Here is a 23,781-nt window from a genome sequence, read left to right as displayed (position 1 = left end):
ACTGCCTCCCCACCCCCACCCCATCTATCTGTCCCCTGCATAGACTAGGCTGTAAGCTGGCTGTTTAGGCAACTCGTGGAAGAATGCGCAATGATGTTTCATCGCATATGCGCGTTTCAGAATGTTCGAATTCGCCAGCGTGCGTAGTTATGTGAATAGAAAAGAATAGAATATAGCCTACTTTACTGATGCCTCGTTCAAAAGAACATCCGTCATGAATAGGTTGGGAATCGAACCAGCAATCCTTGGGTGATCAAGTCGACGCTCTAACCAGTGAGCTACAACTCTGCTTGTCAAAAATGTGAGAATGTGTGTCTCAATGCTGAATCTCGACTTCACATAGAAGTTAGCTTAAATTGTAGAAACAATAGGCCTACAGCTTTTTTTCAGCAGACATCGCAAACATAGCCTACACATTCGCAAAACGGAGAATATCATTCACTCATTATTTTAAATTATGCTACTTCTCACGCCTATGCCTGCTCAGCATAGCTCTATCTCCCTCCCTCCGAGCTAGCTAGACCCTATAAGATGCTTCTCCCTAAATGAATGAAAGTTGTTTTAGAAAGTAGCCACGGTAGCCTGTAAAATGCGGCATGAAATCCTGGCTACTGTGTAATTGAAACCAGACTGTTAGGCTCTTTGTTCCAGGTGACCAGGTCCGATCATTTTCGGCAGCGCGAACATATAGGCTACCTATTAAATTAATAGAAGTGAATTTGGGGAGTGAATTAGAACTAGCCACATTCACTTTTAGAGCATTTTAGTTGAAAGTCAAGTTTGCTTAAGGTTTGTTCAAGAACTTTTCCAAAGTTTTTACCTCAAACAACACAAATCAACACAAATACATGAACAGATAACTCAAACGTGCTGTATGTCATAATGAAACAAACAACCACAGATTATCAACAACACGGTCTGACACGAATGACACACATGGCGTGCAAACTGAATTTATGACCAAACGATTTGATTCGTGCACGAAGCGCCATCTAGCGATCATTATGTGTAAGTAAAAGCCTCCCAGTCTAAGGACTCAGCGGTCATTTGACCGCCTCGCCGCGCTTTAAGTAGTTCACAACAGCACGGCGCTTCTAGTAGGTCGTCAAAGCGGTCAAATGACCGGGGCGCGGCGCTTCTAGGTATAAGTGGGTCAGAACGGCGCGGCGCTTCTAGTGTTAAGCAATTAGAATCTTAAGCCAGGTGTTCAAAGCCACCTGGCAGCAACTCTCTGTCTCAGGCTTTCTGGCGCTCTTAGACTACATCCTGTTCAACTGTTTTCTCTACCCACAACTGTTTCAAAATAAAAGTCCTCACCATTTTTGCATTTTCATGCACTCGTAATTTCCTTGGAATTACATCTCTAGTTTGCATTGTTGTTGTATGGTAATTGCACAGTAATTGTCTAGAAATTACACATTAATTATTTGTAATATGTGGTTTCAAAATATTATTACCATTAAATTGCATACATATTACCATAACATTACCCACATATTACCGATCTTGTAAAGTGTTACCCAATTATCTTAAAATGGCTTATATCACTCTAGTCGCTCATGACACCCTCAATGGTAATGCAGCCGCCTCTCTAGGATCTACCAGTTGTTGACCACTGCCTCAGATCCTGACCTCTCCTAAGCCTAATTCCTATCAGACTCCAACTATTTCACCGCCCCTACATGGAGCTTACACTGCAAAAAATGAAATCTAACCAAGTGTTATTAATATTAAAATGATAATTTGGGAGTTTTTTATCTTGATACTGTATAAGATTAATAACACTTTTATGCCAAAAACAGCTTTGATCCTAACAACAAGCAAATTTGACTGCCAGTGCGTTGATGGTCTTGATAATACTCCTTAAAATGAGGCTTCTTAAACTAAGTAAAAATAGTCTCGCGAGAGAGCGCTAGGTGAGTATCTTCATTCTAAAAACAATACCAAATAGATTTTTTGATCTTAATATAAGATTAATAACACTGGGTTAGATTTTATTTTTACTGATACAGATTTGGGGCCAATTTGACCAGAGACGAATTTCAATGTCTATCACACACACATCCTCACCATCTGCCACTAAGTACACTGTTCCCTTCCACAAACTTGATCCCAACCTGGTATAGTTCTTGACCTCCCCTACTTTCTACTTAGTTGCAGTGAGGAAACAGTGTAACTATAACAGTAACTATCTCTCTCAAACTCTGAAGCACTGTAATTTCCCCTTGGAGATGAATAAAGTATCTATCTATCTATCTATCTATGTACAGTGCCTATAGAAAGTCATCATACCCTTTTGAAATAGCTACTTTTTTTGTCTTACAGCCTGAAATCAAAACCTATTTTAAAAACAATCTTATTCAGTTTTATTCACAAATTTAGCTGTAAAACATCAAAATAATGAAAAAAAAGTCAACAGTTCTGAAAATTAATAAAAAAATAAAAACTACAATAACAGGGTTGGAAAAGTCATCATACCCCTGACTTAATACTTTGTATAGCTTCCTTTTGCTTTCATTACAGCCCTCAATCTGTTTGGATATGTCTCTATTATAGCTTTGCACACCGAGATTGGGGAATATTTGCCCAATCTTCCGTGCAAAATGGTTCAAATTCAGTCAAATTCTGTAGGGAATGGCGATGGACTGCTCTCTTCAAGTCAATCCACAGATTTTCTATAGAATTTAAGTCAGGGCTCTGACTTTGCCACTCAAGGATATTCACCATCCTATCCTTAAGCCACTACTTTGTTCTTTTGGCAGTATGTTTAGGATCATTGCCGTGTTGGAAGGCGAATGACCTGCCCATATTCAGCTGTCTAGCATGGGGGCTGCAGGTTTTCCTCAATCATTTGGGTGTACTTGGCAGCATCCATTTTCCCTCCTATCCTGACCAATTGCCCAGTCCCCACTGAAGAGAAACATCCCCACAACATAATGTTGCCCCCACCATGCTTCACACTAGGTATGGTGTGTTTTGGGTGTGTTTGGGTGTGTAAACTGTGTTTGGTAAGCGCCTGGAGCTCAGTCCAAAAAGTTCAATCTTAGTCTCCAAAAAGTTCAATCTTAGTCTGACCATAAAAGCTTTTTCCACATGGTAGCAGAATATTCCAGATGTGTTTTTGCACTGAACCCCAAGCGCAATGTTTGGTGAAAACCAAACACAGTACACCACCCAAAACACACCATACCTAGTGTGAAGCATGGTTGGGGCAACATTATGTTGTGGGGATGTTTCTCTTCAGCAGGGACTGGGCAATTGGTCAGGATAGAAGGGAAAATGGATGCTGCCAAGTACACCCAAATGATTGAGGAAAACCTGCAGCCCCCATGCTAGACAGCTGAATATGGGCAGGTCATTCGCCTTCCAACACGACAATGATCCTAAACATACTGCCAAAAGAACAAAGCAGTGGCTTAAGGATAGGATGGTGAATATCCTTGAGTGGCAAAGTCAGAGCCCTGACTTAAATCCTATAGAAAATCTGTGGATTGACTTGAAGAGAGCAGTCCATTACCGTTTCTTACAGAAGTTGACTGGATTTTAACAATTCTGCACGGAAGATTGGGCAAATATTCCCTAATCTAGGTGTGCAACGCTATAATAGACATATCCAAACAGATTGATGGCTGTAATGAAAGTAAAAGGAAGCTCTACAAAGTATTAAGTCAGGGGTATGATGACTTTTCCAACCCTGTTATTGTAGTTTTTATTTTTTTATTAATTTTCAGAACGGTTTACTTTTTTTTCATTATTTTGATGTTGTACAGCTACATTTGTAAATAAAACTGGAAAAGATTGTTTTTAAAATGGGTTTTGATTTCAGGCTGTAAGACAAAAAAAGTAACTATTTCAAAAGGGTATGATGACTTTCTATAGGCACTGTATGTATCTATCTATTTATCTATGTATCTAATAACCTTGGCCCTATACCTAATCTAATATCAAGATCAAAAGATCGAATTGGTATTGTTTTCAGTATAAAGAGATTTAGCAAGTACTGTCTCATAAAATCATTTGTTTTAATATAAGAAGAGTTTCACTCATTTTAAGACATCTCATCGTGAAAACGATGTGATTTTTTGGTGTTTATATAAGATGAATAACACTTGGTTAGATTTTATTAGATAAGTACTTTTTGCAGTGTGTATGGGATAGGGAAAATACAGGAGAAAAAATAATGTACAGAAGTATTACAGGAGCTGAACCATGGAGTTGACACAACGCAGATTAAAATAGTTTGGCAAAAAAACTAATACATTAAGACATTATGTATATTGTACGGTGTACACTGCAAATGGGTGTGTGCCAGACAGAAGGGAATCAAACACCATGTTATCAAAGTTACCAAATCAATATTTGTTGCAAAGTTATCAAAACCAGCACTAGTTCATCTATAAGGAGCTATCCATGTTGTGAATACCCCAGCCCAAGTTTCAATGAATTTGGTATTTTCCACAGCGTCTAAAGAAAATTATTGTGTGTACTCACATGTAGCCATAGTAAAGCCTGTTCTTGTACAGATGCTGGATAACCAGAGAATCTGCAACTAATGAAGCCAAACATTTCCTCCATGGAGAATGGCAGGGGGCACAACTCGGTGTCAAACATCTTACTAGAAAATGACAGAGAATTAAGGTGGTCTTAATAACAACATTAGTGTTTTTCACACCAGAACCAGGATAAGAAAGTGCAAAGAAATACATTCAGACAGGAACCTTGGCACTGTGTCTATACCAGTTTATAAACGTGGCTTTCCGTGACTACAGAAGCAAGACATGTGATCAAATAACCACTGGGCAAAACAATCTGCCAATAGGATTCTTAAAACTAGCCTTAGAACTAGACAAAAAGTCTAGAAATTGAGCAAATCGAGCTTACTATAATCAAAAAAATCAGTTATTTGAGACAGAGGGCCAGATGCACGTAGATTTGGTCTGTTTGACTAAATGGCGCCCTCTTTGACAACCCCAATTGAACTTCAATGGCTTTGTGATGTCTGACATCACAAGCAGGCTCTTTTCTGATTTGCCCATTTTTTTGTGTCTATTTCTAAGTTCAAGATTTTCATATGAAGGAGGGCACAACCATGCCTCATGTTCATGATAGCTTTTTGTTTATGCACAACCTCCAATAATTCATGAAAACCAAGAAAAAAATGATTTCCATTCTATGTCACCTTTAAGGCGAGACATATATATTTCTCCTAATTTCACCAAAAGTTCCCATTCTAAAGTGTGATGTACTACCGTGACTGTGATCCAAATCATATTGTGTGTGACACCGTTGGAAAGCCCTGTTTCTCCTACATGACGCTCTGCAATCCAAATATGGACATTTCCTTTGTATTAGCAACCAATCGCGAAAGTTCAAAGGCGAGTCTAGGCTTAGACCGGTATCCCATTGGCTGTGTTTCAAGGCTGTTTTCTCCAAATGATTTTCTTCTCCCACTCTGAGAACATAATCTCCACTTCTGAAGCGCCAAACTTTCCAGTCTTATACCAAACTATATTTACAAGACTTTTGCAGAGGGGTTTGTTGATATATTATTCCTATCCTGATATATCTGACATTTTATGCTTAAAGACATGGCAAAAAACGCTATTGACACTGATTGCTGATTTACAAGACAACAGAAGTAGATATCCATAAATCCCTCTGTAATTTTTCTCCCATCTCCCATATATATATATATATATATATATTTTGAACTTGGCTTTATCCAAAACTCAGATTATGTATTTTAAAAATATATGCAAATCAGCGCATATTCAATGAGATAATGCATAATTTCCATATTTAAACATTAAATTACAAAAAAACTTGTAATACATTTTTTTCTTATGTTGATGTAAGTAATCAACTGGGGAAGTTTCATAGTGATATCTGCTAGTTAAAAAATTTACCCTGATCACCTTTAGTGTCTCGCCTTAAACCATATGAATATGTTGAAATGAGCTGCATTAATCCTTCCTGATTCTTTCTAGCAGAACTGGCAGAGATGGGTTACCTGAGCACCTCACGGAATTCCTTTAGCTGGTGGTCAGGGACCTCAGTACGAATGGCCTCCAACCATTCCGGCATGAAGCACTCCCACAGCGGCTGGCTGATGACATTATAGGGAATCAGACACAGGATGCGGTTTAGTCCTTCCTTCAGCTGGGTCACTGTACTGCATGCCTTGTCCCAGTAGCCACCTACCTGCCCTCATATAAGGTCCAAAAGAGCAGATGCACAATGACATTACAACTGCAAACATTACTTAAATAATTCATGCTCTTGTTATGAACGTCACCTTCTATGAAGAACCTACTTTGGTTTTAGATCTTAGTAGGCAACATCATAATTGTCTAGACTGTTGATGAGACATTGATTCATATATAAAGATGATATGAATGTTGGCGCATCCTAAGGGATCAACAAAGGCAATGAGGGACCCACAAGGGCCAGTGTGATCACATGTGGATTTGCCTGTTGGGTGCCGGAGAGAGAGAGAGCGGTGATAGTTCTCAGTTAAGATTTTGGCTCCAGTCCAGTCCAACTCAGTTCTATGCTATTTGGTCTGATATACTTTCTGGGCCAGAGTGCAGACTGCCTGTTGTGGGAGCTGAGCATGGCTATTCGCTTTTCATGTGTATATGCATTCATAGGAGGGTCAGGGGAAAACAGGAGTATTGCGCAAACACAGGCGAGAAGAAGTCATAATAGCGATTGATTAGGTATTCCACCATATGTATGAACACAGCACACATCTGTTTTGCGCCGAAAAACGTGCGCTTGTTAAAAGCAGGTGTAATCCAAATTGCAGTTATATGCGTCAATTAGATAAACTTTTAGAGACAACTGAATCATCCTTTGTTTGCCTTTCTAATATCATATTTTCACTTTCACAACATAGCCTACACTTCCCAATCTGCTAGACTAGGTATGAAGTCATAGTCTACGTGCAGTAAATACCCTGTCTGTCTGTCTGTCTGTCTGTCTGTCTGTCAGCAAGATAACTCAAAAAGTAATGGATGGATTTCGCTGGAATTTTCAGCGAATGTCAGGCATGACCCAAGGAAGGACCTCTGTCGGGATTCCGGAGCCGTTTATGTGTTTCGCTTAGTGGTGTAATGGCATGTTATGGCCACATGGTGGCAATCTGAATATTTTAGGTTCAAATGTATGACAACCTAGGAAGAACAATACAGGCGGAGGTCTGCGCTCTCTGAGTGCTTTTCTAGTTGGTATTGTTTTCGGTATAAAAAGACGTACATAGCACTTTCTTGTAAAATCGTTTCACTTAAATTAAGAGCTTGACTTCTTTTAAGACATCTCATCCTGAAAACCAAATTTGTCTGCCAGTGCATTAAGTAAATTTGTCCTTAAAAACAAGCAATTTTGTCTTGATAAGACTACGTAAAATAAGTCAAAGGGCTTGTCCCAATTCTCCTCTTCCCCTAGATTGTCGCCCTAAACCCTAGATTTTGCACGTTCCCGTTTAGGGTTAGGGTGTCCCATAACTTTAAGGAGAAAGTGGAAAAGTTAATATCCACCCAAACATTATAGTGGGCTCTGATGCCAGCTTAAAACGAAGCGGAAGATGAAATGAGCGAGATCGCTGGAAAGTGAAAGCGACACTTACAGTGGGTACGGGTTGAGAATGCACCTTTTCCCGCAGGACTCCCGAAGAGATCCCGCAGGCTGTCAAGCCGATTTTTTTCGAGGCTAAGGCAATGTACCCAAACAACCACCAGGTGGCAGAAAGTTTCAACTCACATTTCAACTGCATTTAATGATGAAGACCGCATATCCGTCAATAGTCGACTCCTTAATCTCATTTAATCATTAAAATGAAGGTGATGACTGGCGAAATTAATCAAACGACGTTTCAATAAACCATTGCTGAAATGAATGAAAATGGTTATAGAAAATCGCCTACAGCCCAATGCCGACACAGCTGATTCTTTGATTGATTCTAAGCTGTTTTGATGTAGGGGATGGGTAAACTGGCGCGCTACAAACATGCTACCTATCAAATGTAATATTAGTAGGACTAGCCTACTTAGACACTTTAGTCATAGGCAACGTTGCCATGTTAATTTGGGCTAGAAGTGCTTGCTTGTGGTGGCGCTCCTGTCCGCTGCTTCTCCCGAATTGTGTTTGGCAGATTTGACAACAATCAGCTTAAATGTCAAATCATATTTATTTCTCTTTGTCGCCATGGTATTGGAGGAAACACGGAGAAACGAGATGGTCAGTCCTCGTATTTTTTCTTCACGTTTCGTTATAAGAAATATAGGCTATAGGCTAAGTAATATAAGTTCTTCCGTATTTGAATAGACGCTCGGCATGTCAGATTGCAGTTGCAGAGTTTTCGAATGTTTTACAACCCAGCTGGTATCCGCTGTTCATTCCGACATATCCCCACTCGGCGGTATTGAACTTTTTTTTTTTTTTCAAACAACGTGCCAGAAAATACATGTGTTTGCTAAATATCGGTATATTGTTGTGCATGTTGCGTTCGCGACTCGGGGAAGTGAAAGCAGTTGTGTAGACATTGCACGTTTTCATGGTGATCATCGGCGCAGCTGTAGCTGATTGTGAAAGCCGATTGGAGTTTAGAGCAAACGTTTCAACTATGTTTGCCATGGTAGACAAAAACACTCAAATAAAACAATAGCCTAAAAAAAAACTGTAGGGACAGGACTCTATATCCGAAATAATTTTCGAGGTTCACTATTTGGTAATATGACCTATCCTTACTGACAATAATTTAGATTGAGCACAACTAAAGTTGCGCGAAGGCAAAATACAGTCCTAAGCCTATTATATATAGCTTGGCCAATTAGTAGCCTATATTGTAGATGTGCAAAACCAGCATTTGCGTGCGTGCTTGCCGGTGAGGTGTAGCCTACAAAAATGAGCATAACATCTGATTATTAAAGTATGGCTATAGGATATAGGCTACTGGTAAGAGAAGAGCTGGTTTAAAATTCAAGTGTAGTAAAAACAAGTTTGTGCACATCCCCGGTCAAGGTGCAGAACAAGAGTAAATCATAAAAAATGGAAAAAGGTTCGCACACTTGAAATCCTTCTTTTTTGATTTTATTTTCTTTTCTTTAGCACAAAGGAATGACGTTTCGACCGTGTGGTCTTCTTCAGATTAAAATTCAAGTAACAGGATGCCTTTTATCTAACAAATGCAAAAGCTGAGATTGTTGGAAGGACAAGGCTACTCAACAAACTTGTTTTTCGTTTCTGGGAGATCTCGTTATCGTTTTGGATTGTCGGATTTTTATACTTATTGTTTGGACTTATGGACAATGAACTTTGAGGGGTGGTTGTTAATGCTTTACAAAGCTTTGTGTTAATAAGTGTCGGTCCTCCTTCAGCTCACTGCGAGATGCAGTTGCGCACTAGTGGCCACGAACTCATTAACTGTTTACGACACAATACAGTGTGATATGTGTTTTTCGTTCCTTAGATTTAATGCATGTTTGACATGTAAACAGGCCTTCTGTCCGTTAACTTAAGGCCTTCTTTTGCATGGGGTTGCTCGCATCCGCCCGTGACCTTATAGGCTATGTGTGTAGTGGCAGTATACTCTTGATTATAATAAGAGGCAAATTGTTACAGGACAACCTAAACTGCCACGTCCGATTTCAAAAGTGATGCAGTAGGCTACATTTAAAAATCGACAGCCGTCTGTGAGACTACCCATTTCATGAAGAGTAATTGTCTTGTGCGATCATTCCCCCTCCCCCACACTCGTCCAACCAGTTCACTAGACATTATAGCCTACCTATATGCGGCATTGAGGACGACTGCCTCCCTCCCCACCTCTCTCTCGACAGACACTTGAGCCTGACAATGATTATGTAAATGTGAAATGTGTGTGTGTGTGTGCGCGCGCTGAACCACGAATTCACATATTAACTTTTCTTTTCAGCAGACATCGCAAACATAAAAAATTGCAAAACTGAGAAAATCTTTTTTTTTTTTTTTTAATAAAACAATGCCTTATGTCTTGATGGGTTCCGGAGAGGTTCGTGGAGTAGGCTAGGTTTTGAACCCCGGTCTTCGGTGTGCAGTAGATGCCTCAAACAGTCGCGCCACAGCTTGAGTGTTAATACCTTCTTTCTTAGCCTTGATTTTAACACTTGCCAACAAATATAAGGGATTCAGTCAGTCGAGTTTATTTATTCACGGCATGCACTTAAAACGCCGATCAAAAGTTCTGACATGTTAAACTGACGTTAGTCATTAATTCACCACATGATACAATGCTGTCATATAGCTTGACACACAGTAGACTTATGCCTATCTCTGAATCAACATGAACATGCATATACCGAGATCTATATAAGTTGCTAGAAACTTATTTTGCGGAGCTAGGCCTACTAGTCGATGGTTACAATGAATCACCCTCACTGCCCTATCGCATATCTGACCATCCATTGTTACAATGTTACAAAATGCGCGATCTTCTCCATGCATGTAGCCTACGGTTATAAGTAAAGTGACAAGCATAGGCATGTATTAAAGAGATTTCTGTTAAATACATTTTATTTTCAGTCGTCAAAAGTGGTGGGGACTAGCCTGGCTAGCGCCTACCACTTCTCAAATGAGACGTGGTCTGGCAACCAGACGTTCATTTTCTCGTATTTGAAAAAATGCCCAGATCCGTTCATTGGGCGCCACGGATGTCTATCAAATGCATCTGTGCATTGCTCATCATGGTCTTGCTTTCTCCCCTGTTCTGTGATTGGTCGCCAACATCCGGCGAAAATGTGGGCGTTAGTTTCCAGACTGCCTTAGCAGCGTGAAAGAAATCACCGCGCAAGGCAGTATGGGAACACCCAGGCTAGGTGGGGACAGAATCTGTGATAACAAGTGCTGGGTACATGTACCCAGCGTCGCCGGTTAAAATGAACATGCCTCCGTTTTAAAATAGCCTATACACATTTCTAAGTATTCTTAGCATATACATTTAGCCTAAATGTCCATCTTGTCCATCTCTTTCGTCTTCGCCTTGACAATAATAGCCTATTCACGGAAATGCGGTCTTGTAACCGTAATGAATGAATTAATCTAAGGTTGCCTATCGAGTCTTTCAGGTTGAATAGAAGGCTATTTCCTTCTGATAGGCCTAGGCGATTTTCTAAAATCATTTTCATTAATTTCAACAATGGTTTATTGAAACGTCGTTTGATTAATTTCGCCAGTCATTTCGCCATTTCGCCAGTCATCACCTTTCGCCAGTCATCACCTTCATTTTAATGATTAAATGAGACGGATTAAATGAGACGGATTAAATGAGACGGATATGTGGAGCATTTCTCTCCCTCTCTATTGACCAAAACGTTGCTCTGGCATCTCTGCTGGACTGACTGAGTGACCCCGCATTCACACTGTCTCCGTCCGTCAACGGATCTCATTCACTTTGCATGGGGCGGACTCGAAATGCATTGTGGGTCCGTCCGTCGCTTCAGCTCCGTTGCCTCCGTCAAGAAAGTTGAGAAATGTTCAACTTTTCAGGCAGCGACGGATCCGTCAGCCAATCGGATCGCGTGTATGCAAATACACATACGGCAGATCCAACCTCCGTGATCCGTTGACGGACGGAGACAGTGTGTACGCGGGGTTATAGGCTAGCCTACGTCGCATGAGAGAACTGTGAGGTAGGCTGTAAAACATTCAAAAACTCTGCAACTGCAATCTGACATGCCGAGCGTCATGTCTCTTTTCTCCGCTTGTCACCAGCGCGGTGTCTTCGGGTTTTTCCGTGTTTTCCGGCATGAGCCGAACCTTCATGATATTAGGGCGGTCTTATGTTGCCCCCTTCCGGTTGCAGTTTTAATTACAAAGTCCCGAACCTTCGGGATTCCCGATTTTGTGAATGAACACAGCAGCAGTAGGTTCACCGGTAAAGGCATCGACGCTGCGTGTGATGTAGGGGAGCACGTTTGCTACCTTCACTACACAAATTTGCATATAGGGATGTCCCATTTCATTGGGAAAGATATTCACCCCCACTTCCCTCATCCAGGGGACTTTACTTTCGAGGGCAGTCAAAACTAAGTGGAAGATTTAAGTAGGGAGAACTGGGACAGGCCCAAAGTCTTCTTAAATGAAGTCTAAATGATCATTTGAGAGAGTGCTAGGCCAGTCTCTTCATACTAATAACAATACCAAATAGACGTTTAACAGTGTAGTTCAAGTATTTTTTTAAGTAGATTAGTAGAACCACTAGGCCTGCTCTGTCACTGCTCGTTGACATCTTAGTATCATGTATGATAGCTAAACTTTTATTCTTTTTATTGTTGCAATATTCAACTGCATTTGTGATTCAGCTGTGGGCACTCAATTGGTGTTGTAGATGGGTCGGGGATGGGCGGTGATGAATGCTGTTTACGTAATGAAGTGACAGCTAAGTTAATTAGAAAAAGTCTTCTTACAACAAACCAAATGATCAGTTATTTTGCCATGTTAGGCCCCTACATGTTCTCTTGGCCCTTTATCATGAGAAACATTTATTCATGAATTCAAATGTCTAAAGGATGAATGTAAGGCCCAACCTAAAATATAATAGACTGTGTCCTCACCCTGGCAAATTCCACAGGTTTGGGAAGCAGGCACATGACCATCACATCAAAGCGCACATCACACACAGTCTTCAACCACTTAGTGACAAACTGTGGCTTAAGCTTCTCCACCAGACTGCCCACTTCATCATCCATCATATAAGCTGTGGAGTGAAACCACTGAAACACCATGCTGACCAGCCGTGCCAGACTTTCTGTGGGAGTGTTCTCACTGGGTGTGCACAAACTCACCTGATGAGCAAACACAGAAGAAATGTTATCAAGTGCCTAGAGGTGAGGTGCAGTGTATGAGGGCTGGATATTACAAAAAATAAAACAAGTAAACTAAATTTAAATCAATCACACAATCAGGCATTTACTTCAAAACTATTAGTGTCAATTAAAGGCAAATAATTGAAATAAAGGAAAATAAAATAGTACAATGTATGTAAAAAAAGCAAGCACAGCTGAAAAAATGTTGAGATAAAAAAGATGAATTTCATAATTCTAATTTGGCATCATTTGAATGTCTCCTAAATTAAGAATGATCAGTGATGACTGCTAAAGTGACACTACATTAATGTTTCTGTTCACTGAAACCCTAGACTTTTTTCTTTAAATATATTACACTTTATTAACTGGAAATGCTTCCCCTACATTCAAAGATGTAACAAAGGCTACGTCACACATTCAGGCAGCAAATTAAGGGGGAAGGTTAACCTGTGAGAAAATGTGTTCTCTGCCTTTTAATACATCTCGGGGTAGTGTGCATACATTCATTCATATTCATACACACACACACACACACACACACACACACACACACACACACACACACACACACACACACACACACACACACTTGGACCAGTGAGCTGGGAGCCTACACAAACTAGGAGCACACACCCCCCAGTTGAAGCTGTTATAGCTGCAAAGGATGGACCAATGTCATATTAAACCCTATGGATTAAGAATAGGATGTGACTGAAGTTCATATGGGGGTCAAGGCAGGTGACCCAATACTTTTGGCAATATAGTGTGTGTATATACAGTCCCCTCCAAAAGTATTGGAACACATGCTAAAGTTGACCATATGAAATCATCTTTTGGAAATTGATCTTAATGTCTTAAATGAAAAAATGAGGAAATATTCAACTTTTAACCTCCTGAGACCCTGCGTCCTCGTAAGAGGACATTACATTTAGGCTGCTTTACCTTGTGCTTATTTTTTTCTGAATAAAAACCTGTTGTCCTTATATATGGACACTTAATTTTACCCTCTAGTGTTATCAAGCACACAATACACTGTTTTGGGAAAGAGCAATATGGCGTCGATATCCACCTCCACATTTTACCGGTGGATGCATGACAACTATCGTCATGGTAACGTATCAATGAACATTATGACATTGAAACTTGTTTGTATATGTTTGTGAACAGTTGTAGTATGATATGGCATCAAGTTTCCCCCATTTTTATCATTACAAACAGACCAGGATTTAACTTTCGTGTCCTAAAGAGGACATCGGGATTGAAACATGCGCATAATTGTCTTTCATTTGCCATTTCAAACTACTGTAAAACAATAATGGAAGTGAAGGTGTGGACATAGACATAATAGAGTAGTCTGAATAAATAAATCCATTCAAGGAATTACAAAAATAAATAAATAAACAAATAAGAAACAAACAGAGCGGAACTGCTTTGCTTCAATTTATTGTGGATAGACTTCTCTCCACATGGGTGTGACCCACACACACAACTAAAATGTACAAATAAACACTAAACTTAACCAAATTAATAATAGATAATTTCTGTTCAATAAAACCAAACTGTTTTCTGAAAAGTTGAATCTTACTGTGCATTCAGACCAAGACCGTCAAAAGCGTCAAGAGCACCGGAAATCATTCATTTTCTATGGAGAGTCGGCGTTACCGGCGTCAAAAGCGTTCTGGGCGTGAGCGTGGCTTCATGAGCTTCACGGGCGTCAAAAAAAAGTTGAGCCTCAGTTAACTTCATGGTAATGAGCTATGACACGGTTCGGCATCAACTAATCAGAATGTGAAACTCGCAGGATTGCTGCTTGTGGTTTGTTCGAATGTTTCATGACGCTTTCGGCGCCGAACTGGGTTGAGCGTCGAGCTATGAGCTTCACCAGCGACTTTGACGCTTTTGACGGTCTTGGTCTGAATGCACAGTTAGGCACTTGTAATACACACATGAATATTCACATTCTTTCTGGACTGGCAATATCATTGTGTTTTATGGTAATAGAGACCCATAGAGATAATTTTTCTCAAAAACTACTTGATGTAGAGAGGATTTTTTCCTGTATATTTATAAAGCCCTATTAAGAATGAATAATGTATGGTGAATAAATAAATGTTTTCCTTAAAATACAGGGGTCATAAGTATTGGAACGCCTTTGTTAACCCTATGTGTGTATATTATATTAATTCCAAGGGCCAAGAGGACTTTATCAGGGTGCATAGTGTCCTGGATACATAAAAAAAAAAAAAAAAAAAAATCTGCTGGGCTCTATGGGAATTTTAACACATAGGGTTAACATAGGCGTTTCAATACGTATGAGCCCTGTATTTCAAGGAAAACATTTATTTATTTACGATACCTTTTTCATTCACAAAGGAAATTGGTGTCCTTAAAGGTTGGATATTTCCTCATTTTTTTCTTCAAGGCATTGAGATCAATTTCCAAAAGATGATTTTACACATTCAACTTTAGTATGTGTTCCAATACTTTTGGAGGGGACTGTATAAATACAGTTTATATATACATACACACACACACATATATATATATATATATATATTACATTTACATATTTGTTTTTTTTAGAAATACACGATAAGTGAACATTTTTAAATATTATTATCGTTCTGATAACAGAATTATTATATTTATAGTATTTCACCATTCTAACAAGATATGGTTTGAATCTATGCAGCCCAAAATCCCCTTGTGAACAGTCTTCTTTTTAACCTAAGCAGAGTGAAGCTCAGCCTACTCAGAGCGAATTGTTTTGCTGGTGTGTCTGCACTTTACCATCGCGCTAGTCGGGGAGACAAACAAAATCTTTGGTGGGACAAATCAGTGGATACGTAGTTCCAAGTATTATATTTGCATTTTGTTCGGTTGGGATTTGCAATATTACCGCTGCAGCACTGCAGGTTGTGCGCAACAGTGTACTTTTACACTGGACAGCACTCCGCTAATTTGCCCCTCTTTTTTGTGGTTCGGCTTGAGCATTCATACTGGAGGCGGCACATTGGGGATCAATTAGCCTACAACAAGATACAGTCCTAGGAGTTGCAGCTTCATTTAATTAACCGCTGCAAAAACTTTACGCAACTTTCCCACAAAACTCTGTTTTGGTCGCTAGCTTTTTCACAGCTTCTAGTGCTATCTATCTGCGTTGAGTGTTTATTCCATATGAGAACGATTCATTTTAAAATATGCAGATGACTCTGTGATTGTTAGCCTGCTCCAGGGAAGTGAACAAAACCACGGCCCGGTTGTTGATTACTTTGTAAAGTGGTGTGAAGACTCTCACCTACACCTCAATATAGCAAAGACCAAAGACATGGCTATTGATTTTAGAAAGAATGTCAAAACACCTGAGCCTGTGATGATCAAGGGACAAGCCACCGAGCAAGTGCAATCTTATAAATATCTTGGGACAATCATTGACTCCACCTTAAATTTTAAAGAGAACTGCAAAGCTGTGAGCAGGAAGGGACACCAAAGACTGTTTTGTCTGAGGAAATTGTCCCGTTTCCATATTGATAGGACCATGATGACACTCTTTTATCATGCTTTTATTGAATCTGTGTTAGCTTTTTCACTTGTGTCATGGTTCGGAAACCTGCCCTTAAAAGAAAGGAACTCACTCAACCAACTGACCAACTGAAAATGAAACCTGGCGTTTTTCTAGGCTGATTTGACATGGAACTACACTCTCATCTGGTGTAATAATCAAGGCAACTTGCAAACGTACCATAGGCGCAGTGATATCGTACGCAGCATCTGAAAATAGTCCCCATAGACAACAAGCAGTAGTAGTGCCAGTAGTTTGCAAGTTGCCTTGATTATTACGCAAGATGAGAGTGTAGTTCCATGTCAAATCAGCCTAGAAAAACGCCAGGTTTCATTTTCAGTTGGTCTTATTGCACTTTCTAACTTGAGAGGAGACACATTTTAAATGGGAAAATTACCAGAAATCTTAGTCACTTTTAAACATGAAGCTAGCAGGCGAGAAGCTAATGGTCTAATCCGATTCAATGATCTATGCTAGGCTGAAGCTAAAAGTTGTATCGCCAGACTCACAGAATGGCTGGATGAACGGGAACAAGGTAAATATTGATTGTTTTGCTCGAGGGGAGGTGGAAAATGAGCGTATTTCCAGAAATGGCGGAATATCCCTTTAAGCAAACTTGACTTTCAACTTTTTCATAGTATTTTATTTTTTAGATTTCGTTTTTACATTTTGTATGCTACTTAGAAATGTTATTTATAGGCTAACGAATTACAAATGTGTCATAGAGTGACAATGCATTGGTTGATTTGGTTAAAAAGTTACAGGTTGGTATGTGCTTAATGCTTATAATAGTAGGCTAATGTTGCTACTCAGAAATAATGAGCTGTAAAGTAACTCAGACTTTTAAAAACATTGTTTTTTTAAAGGATGTCGACTAATAGTATAAACTTTATATGCTACTACCATTGTGTTATTAATGAAGGTTCACCAATCTCACAACCTCGTTCAAAATCTTATTCAGGTCAGGCCTTGACATGAGCGCTTCCCTGAATGAAACAGTCTGTCCGTTGCGCATCGGGCGCTACCCTCTTTATCATGGCCTTCAGACCATTTAGTTTACCGTCTGTGCGCCATCCGAGCAAAGTCTCTCACATTTCCCATTTGATGTCATGTTCTGCCAGGTAGACTAATTGTTGAGAATGTTGAATAGCTCATCAGCAGTGGCCCTACTTTTGACATACTCGCAGAATAGAATATCTTCGCTCGCTGTCAAGTTAACAAAGTGGACATAAGCAATAACTAAACCACCTTTGTTACTGTCAGTGGCCTTGTCCACTTGCAAGACAAAACGTGAGTGTTTCCGTTTGTCAAGCAGTTGTTCTTCGAGATCGCAAAACAGCAATTGTGTCATTGGACAGATAGCCAAGATATCCTTCAATTTCACTGCGCTCGTCTCGAACATGAACGTTTCTTTTTTGTTTCCGCTGCAATTAAAATGCCGACGTCAATCATTTTTTTTCGAACTATGGTTCCAGGACAGACTAACATTTTCATCTGGTTAATGATACAAGAGTCTATATTACGCCTACCTTGTTTGTGTGTGTTTTGTGAGATGGAGGTGCATGCTCGTAATTATCAATAAAGGAAGGCATAGGCTACAGATTAAAAAAAAATCTCCGGTTTTTCACGTCAACTCGCGCCCCACCTGGCATGCGCCCCACAGTTTGAGAAACGCTGGACTATGCCATGTAAATGACCGCAGCCCGGCAGTTCTAGGTATATCTAGGTCAAACCAATATGGCGCTTCTAGTAATACGTCTCAGCGGTCAAATGACCGGCGCTTGGCGCTTCTAGTGTTAAATGTCCCCTATTATTTTTTTTATTTTTTTTCTTCAAGAGTAATATTATCGGTTATCGTATCGGTATCAGCCACAACAAACCGATAAGTATCGGTTATCGATATCAGCCCTAAAATTCCATATCGGTGCGTCTCCATTTTCGTAACATCCAAACCACCTGGCAATGTGCACAAACGGCTCACATAACCATGTTGAGCCCTTCTTATTGCAATACTTCTATATTTAGCTTGATTTGTCTTCCAATATTTCTCTCAAGATTTTGTGTTGTGTATACACATAAACAAAACATGTGTATTAAAAAATGAACACCCACCAGAAACCAGATGCCAAACTGGCTGAGTAGTCTCTGATCATGTTGGTCATCCTCCTTATTGTCAAAGTCAGTGTTGTCAAGTGAGTGATGGGAGGCTGATAGCCCCAACTGCCTGCGGCGGTTCATCTCAAATTCTCTTTGCTCTGCATGGATTTCAGCCTCCTTCAGCAAGCTACAAGCAAAAGGCAAATTCAGAGAGCCACAGTTAAGTTTTTGAGTCAAACATCTGAGGGCAAAAGATGACTCATACACCTGCATCCCACCTCCTCCTTCTGTTCCTTCTTTTTATGAAATGAGGAAAAAGAGGAAGATAAAGAAAAAATATATAGCTGTGAGTAGGGATTTGAAGGCCTAGCATTGTAGCAGGATGGTGTTGCCATGAAAACATTGTGGAGTTAAGGCTCAGATACACCGCTCAGACTCGAGCCAACTCCTGACTCCAGACTCCCTTCGTGGCGTCGCCTAGCGTTGGCTGAGATCAGCCGACGACAAACTGCGAAACACACCACTGCGACGTCAATCGACCCCGCCACCGCGTAAACTTTGTGCGCCTGCGCTAACACTCCCCTGGCATTTTTGTTTTTCACACTGAGAAGAGCATACCACATACATTCAGTTTTGGGAAGATTATTTTGGAAATGTAATTGATTACTGTTTTAAAATATTAGTTGTGTGTTTGTTGTGATCAGCGGTGGCCTACTGGTTAGTAGCCTGATTACCATCGACTTTCAAAGGCTCTGCGAGACTTTAGTCTGACCAACAGCCTGTGCTAACACGGTTTCTTGCAAGCGCTGGTTGACCCGCCTCCTTTAAGTGCCTTGATTTGCTACTGGTAGATGTCAGAAAGCGGTTTGCCGAGTTTAAACCAATAACAACACTCTTTCCTCTGCCTTGAACACGCCTCTACCCAGAGCCGTTGGAGCTGCTCAAAGTTGATTGGTTCTCGACCAAAGGGGGCAGTTCCGCAGATTTCGGGAACTCAGAAATCCTTCTCAATGAGCAGTTGACCAGACCAGCAGCAAAAGCCTGAAGGCGTTGCGTCACTGGGAGGGCGTGCCAGGCTAACTGGTTAGGGCTTCGGGCTTGTAACCGGAGGGTTGCCGGTTCAATCCCCGACCAGTCCACGGCTGAAGTGCCCTTGAGCAAGACACCTAACCCCTCACTGCTCCCCGAGCGTCGCTGGTTGGGCAGGCAGCTCACTGCTCCGGGTTAATGTGTGATTCACCTCACTGTGTGTTCACTGTGTGCTGTGTGTGTTCACTAATTAAGTTAAATTGGGTTAAATGCAGAGAAACTAATTTCCCTCACAGGATCAAAAAGTATATATTCGATTCTATTCTATTCTATTCTATTGATCATATCTGACATATTTTGTGAAACTTCATTGTTAAACACTATCCTTAAATTATGTATAGGAATTACTTTGAATTTCATTGAATTTCAATTCTACTTCCTTTAATTCAAATTCAAATGTGTAATTCTATGTCCTGTTTGTAACCTCAATTCAAATTCAATTCACACTCAAGAATTGAATTCAATTAAATTCTGAATTTTGCACAAGCCTGGTTTATTGGCATAGTTGTAGCTTGCACTAATATTTCTTAATTGCATGGCAACACTGCCACTGATCTGTAATAGGTCTTTAAGCCCCCCCACCCCCCACCCCCGACCCTTAGCCCTCCACCCTTGATACTTTTAATAATGTCCGTGTTCTTTTGAAGTAACATGTGCGTGCACAAGGCACCTGCAAAGCCATAGGCTCTGCTCCCCTAGCCTGCGCGTCTTTTCTCCTCTCACACACGTTATTAGCTGGCATGCCATAACCAGCAATACATGGCTGCTAGTTTAAGTGCTGATGTGGCTGCACAACAGCAACACAATAATAGCCTAATATCAAGTTAATTTGCACACTTACATCTCTCAAGTTTGTTGCTCACCTACCTATGCTTTGATATTTAGGTTATTTAGGCTTACTGTTGGGTGTAATGTCAGCAGCGGATTGGCAGTTACACAAGCCTATGGAGAAAGAGGTTTCTGTGAGGATCGTGGGGCCCTATGAAATCATTTTTCTTTTTTTCAAAATGATTTTTTTTCAGATTTCTTTTTAGCGTTTTCGGATTTTTGCTTTTCTTTTTACGTCTAAGCAGTTTCGGCCTTTAAAACTCAATAAAAAAAACCTCATAACTCAGTTAACAGTTAATATATTTAGCAAAGCACATTCAAAATGAATCCAAACATTCAACAACTCTCTGGACAAAAATAAGTTAGGCTACATAAATCCAATTAAATGGCCATAACTGGGCTGCAAATCTAGATCCAAAAGGGCACTTTTATTACGTAACTAAAAATAGAATTTTTAACAACTTACAAGTACATGATGGTAAGGCACTTGGTGTTGAGCTCAGTAAGAGACTCTTTCTTGTCAGTGAGCAGTCTTGTACTTGCTGACACTCCTCTCACAGTCAACAGAACTGACTGGGAAGTATATGTAGGACGTACAGTAGCAATGTTTCCAATGCCTGGAAATCTTTGGCTTGTACCTTTCCAATAGTCAGCAGGAAGTAAAAATACATTGTTTTTACTGTAGAAACTAGGCATATGCTAAAGTTTAATATAGCCTAGGCTGGACTCTGGAACTCCAAGCGGTTTTGTATAGGCCTACAGGCTTGTTTACAGCGAGTCAAGGTAAAATGTCATTTTTGGTACATAGCTAATTTAGATACACTTATGGTTTGCGTGCTTGCGTTTCTTCGAATTTGCCGTCTTAGTTTGTAGGCTATAGAAATTAATATTAAATGACGCATACATGCAAGAGGGCAATAATAGACATGTCGTTCCGATAGCTTTCGATTTCAATGGTCACTATGTGTCTTTGCGGGTCCAGTCAATTGTGGTTGACAAAACTTACAAATAGTTGTTGTCCAGACTCATAGGAGTCGTTGGGGAATTGTGTAGCTCGATAATTAGCAATCAACTGACAGTTTCTTCATTTTGATGCCACTTGCTTCGCCCGCAGTCACGTCATCCTGCACTAAGCTTCCTTGGACGCCGCTATTAAAAGTATTACGGTTCCCCATTGACTCCCATTGATTCCGATTGACCATTTCGAATGAAAACGCCGCTGACATATGACAGTAACCATTTCACTTTGATAATAACCTACATTTTTGTCCCGACACAATACAGCAAGAATTTGAACATTTTATCGACGCAACATGGAGAAACTTAAGGGAGAACAAAAACATTACATCCGTGACCCATGTTCAATGGAATTCCCCATTGACCCTGGGTCACGAAAAATGCCAGCCGTTATTTCTTGAATGTCAGAGTAATGACATTCAAAATGGTACCTTAATAATACACCACCATTCATAAAGAAACGAAGTATGAAAAGAAAAACACAATTTATCACATGGATCACCCAAACGACTGTGCAAATTTTCAACAGCGCATCTTTTATTATCATAATAATGGGTGTGAAATATTCCTTAACCACTAGATGGCGGCATGGCACAGTGCACTTTGCATGACACAGCAACCATGACACAGCACTTTACTTCCTGTGTCATGCATGGTTGCTGTGTCATTAAGGGGGGGCATCAGGGGGCCTCCATGTCCATTTAAGCTTAGGGCCTCCAGAAGCTCAGCAGCGGCCCTGACCGTAATACTTTGAATAGTGGCGTCCAAGGAAGCTTAGTGCAGGATGACGTGACGGCGGTCTCGCTTCGACATGTCACGCATCCATCAACAAATTCAACGTGAACGTGAATATTCGAGATGGTTACAAGGTACAATGGCTAACAATGCCATATTTGGACACGGTTTAGGTAGAGACCTTTCTGCGCTTGTTGTTTAGACTGATACATGAGAAGGAATAATAACTGAAAAAATGTATTGAACGTATCAACAAAATATCTGCACATTCCGTGAGATTCCGCGTGTATAAGATAATTCCATTTTCATGTGTAGATTCCGTGATTCCGTCGGCATTCTCCGCATCAAGGAAATCATAGGGCCCTAGAATCGTTTACGTTACTGGAGGTTAGTCAGATTTCTGTCCCTTTTGGTATGATGCGGTTTTCTGCGATGGGCGGTGTCGTAACAACTTGGCTCGAAGTGAGCATGACATGAAGGGGAGACCACACCAAAGTATATATCAAACTAAAGTATATTTATTAAATTAAATATTTACAAATTCAGTATGTGTAAGGCAAAGTTAACTGTTGTGTAGGTCAGCATGTGGATGTGTAGTGCAAAAGGTAAATTAATGAGCAGAGCTGCAGCCAGCCCTGCCGGGATTGTGTATTGTGCAAGAGAAAGATCCAACTGGAGAGCACAGATTTTATCCACCCTCCATTAGGTCTTCAATTAGCTCACTAGAACCTCCATAGCTCCTCCTATAGGCCAAGAGAGGAACAGAAACAAGCCGTACCATAGCCCAACCAACAAGGGGAGAAAGAGGTGAACCCAGCTCGGCAGAGCTGGAGCGTCACACCGGTGATAACGGATATGTCTGAACAGCACATTTTTGCCTTTGTCGGTGCCTGTGCTCGGTGAACTTGCACAAGTAAACTTGGTAAAAAGGTCTTGATCGCTTCACCACATGTTAGTGTTTGGATAAATGTCAGTGAGGTCTTGTTACCTTATAACTGCCTCCACAGTGCACACCAACTCTTCAGCGCCACACTCTCGTGTGTTTATGGGGGGAGGGGACGTCTGGTACAGATGAGTTTCAGTCGAGGCCCCCACCTCACTGTGGTGGTTGACGTGGCAACGCTTGCAATAGCGCACAGGCCTGTTGCCATGGTGTCCACAGCAGCTGGCTGAGAAGCAGGTGACAACTGCTCGTCGCACATGAGAACTACAGTTCTGCATAGGGATAAAAGGAAAGGAATGGGGTGAGGAAGGTAAAAAAAGGAGAACAATCAATTTAGGTGTATTTATCAGCTCTAAAAGCACAGCCTTTTATATAAATGTATTCATGTTTATCAAATGATTAAATCTTATCTTGTACTTAATTGGTACATTATATGACTCAATGAACCAATAAAAACAACAAACAATATACCAACATACTTGTAAGGCTAAAGGTAATTAAAATGCAAAAGGACATTGTTGATATCTAAAACTAATTGATAATTTTGCTGACAAAATACAAAGACAAGACATTTAGACAAAGTGCATATTCTGCACATAATACAATAGATGGTTGTGATTAAATATTAGAGTAGTTGTGGAGATAATATTAGAGTGACCTTTCATCAC

General features: G+C 40.3%; 1 protein-coding gene across 1 annotated transcript in view; it reads right to left on the bottom strand.

Moving 5' to 3' along the window:
- The window catches only part of LOC134079716 (protein unc-79 homolog), a 229,186-nt gene that overhangs the window by 163,855 nt on the left and 41,550 nt on the right, over positions 1 to 23,781 (bottom strand). The window contains exons 11-15 of the mRNA XM_062535794.1: positions 23,159 to 23,385; positions 18,517 to 18,688; positions 12,591 to 12,821; positions 6,011 to 6,201; positions 4,492 to 4,615 (exon numbers count right to left, since the gene is read on the bottom strand). Of these exons, the coding sequence (XP_062391778.1) occupies positions 4,492 to 4,615; positions 6,011 to 6,201; positions 12,591 to 12,821; positions 18,517 to 18,688; positions 23,159 to 23,385 (945 nt within the window). The remainder of the gene's footprint in view (positions 1 to 4,491; positions 4,616 to 6,010; positions 6,202 to 12,590; positions 12,822 to 18,516; positions 18,689 to 23,158; positions 23,386 to 23,781) is intronic.

This window comes from Sardina pilchardus, chromosome 5, assembly GCF_963854185.1.
Source record: "Sardina pilchardus chromosome 5, fSarPil1.1, whole genome shotgun sequence".
NCBI classification, from domain to species: Eukaryota; Metazoa; Chordata; class Actinopteri; order Clupeiformes; family Clupeidae; genus Sardina; species Sardina pilchardus.
This window is presented reverse-complemented; position numbering and strand designations above follow the sequence as displayed.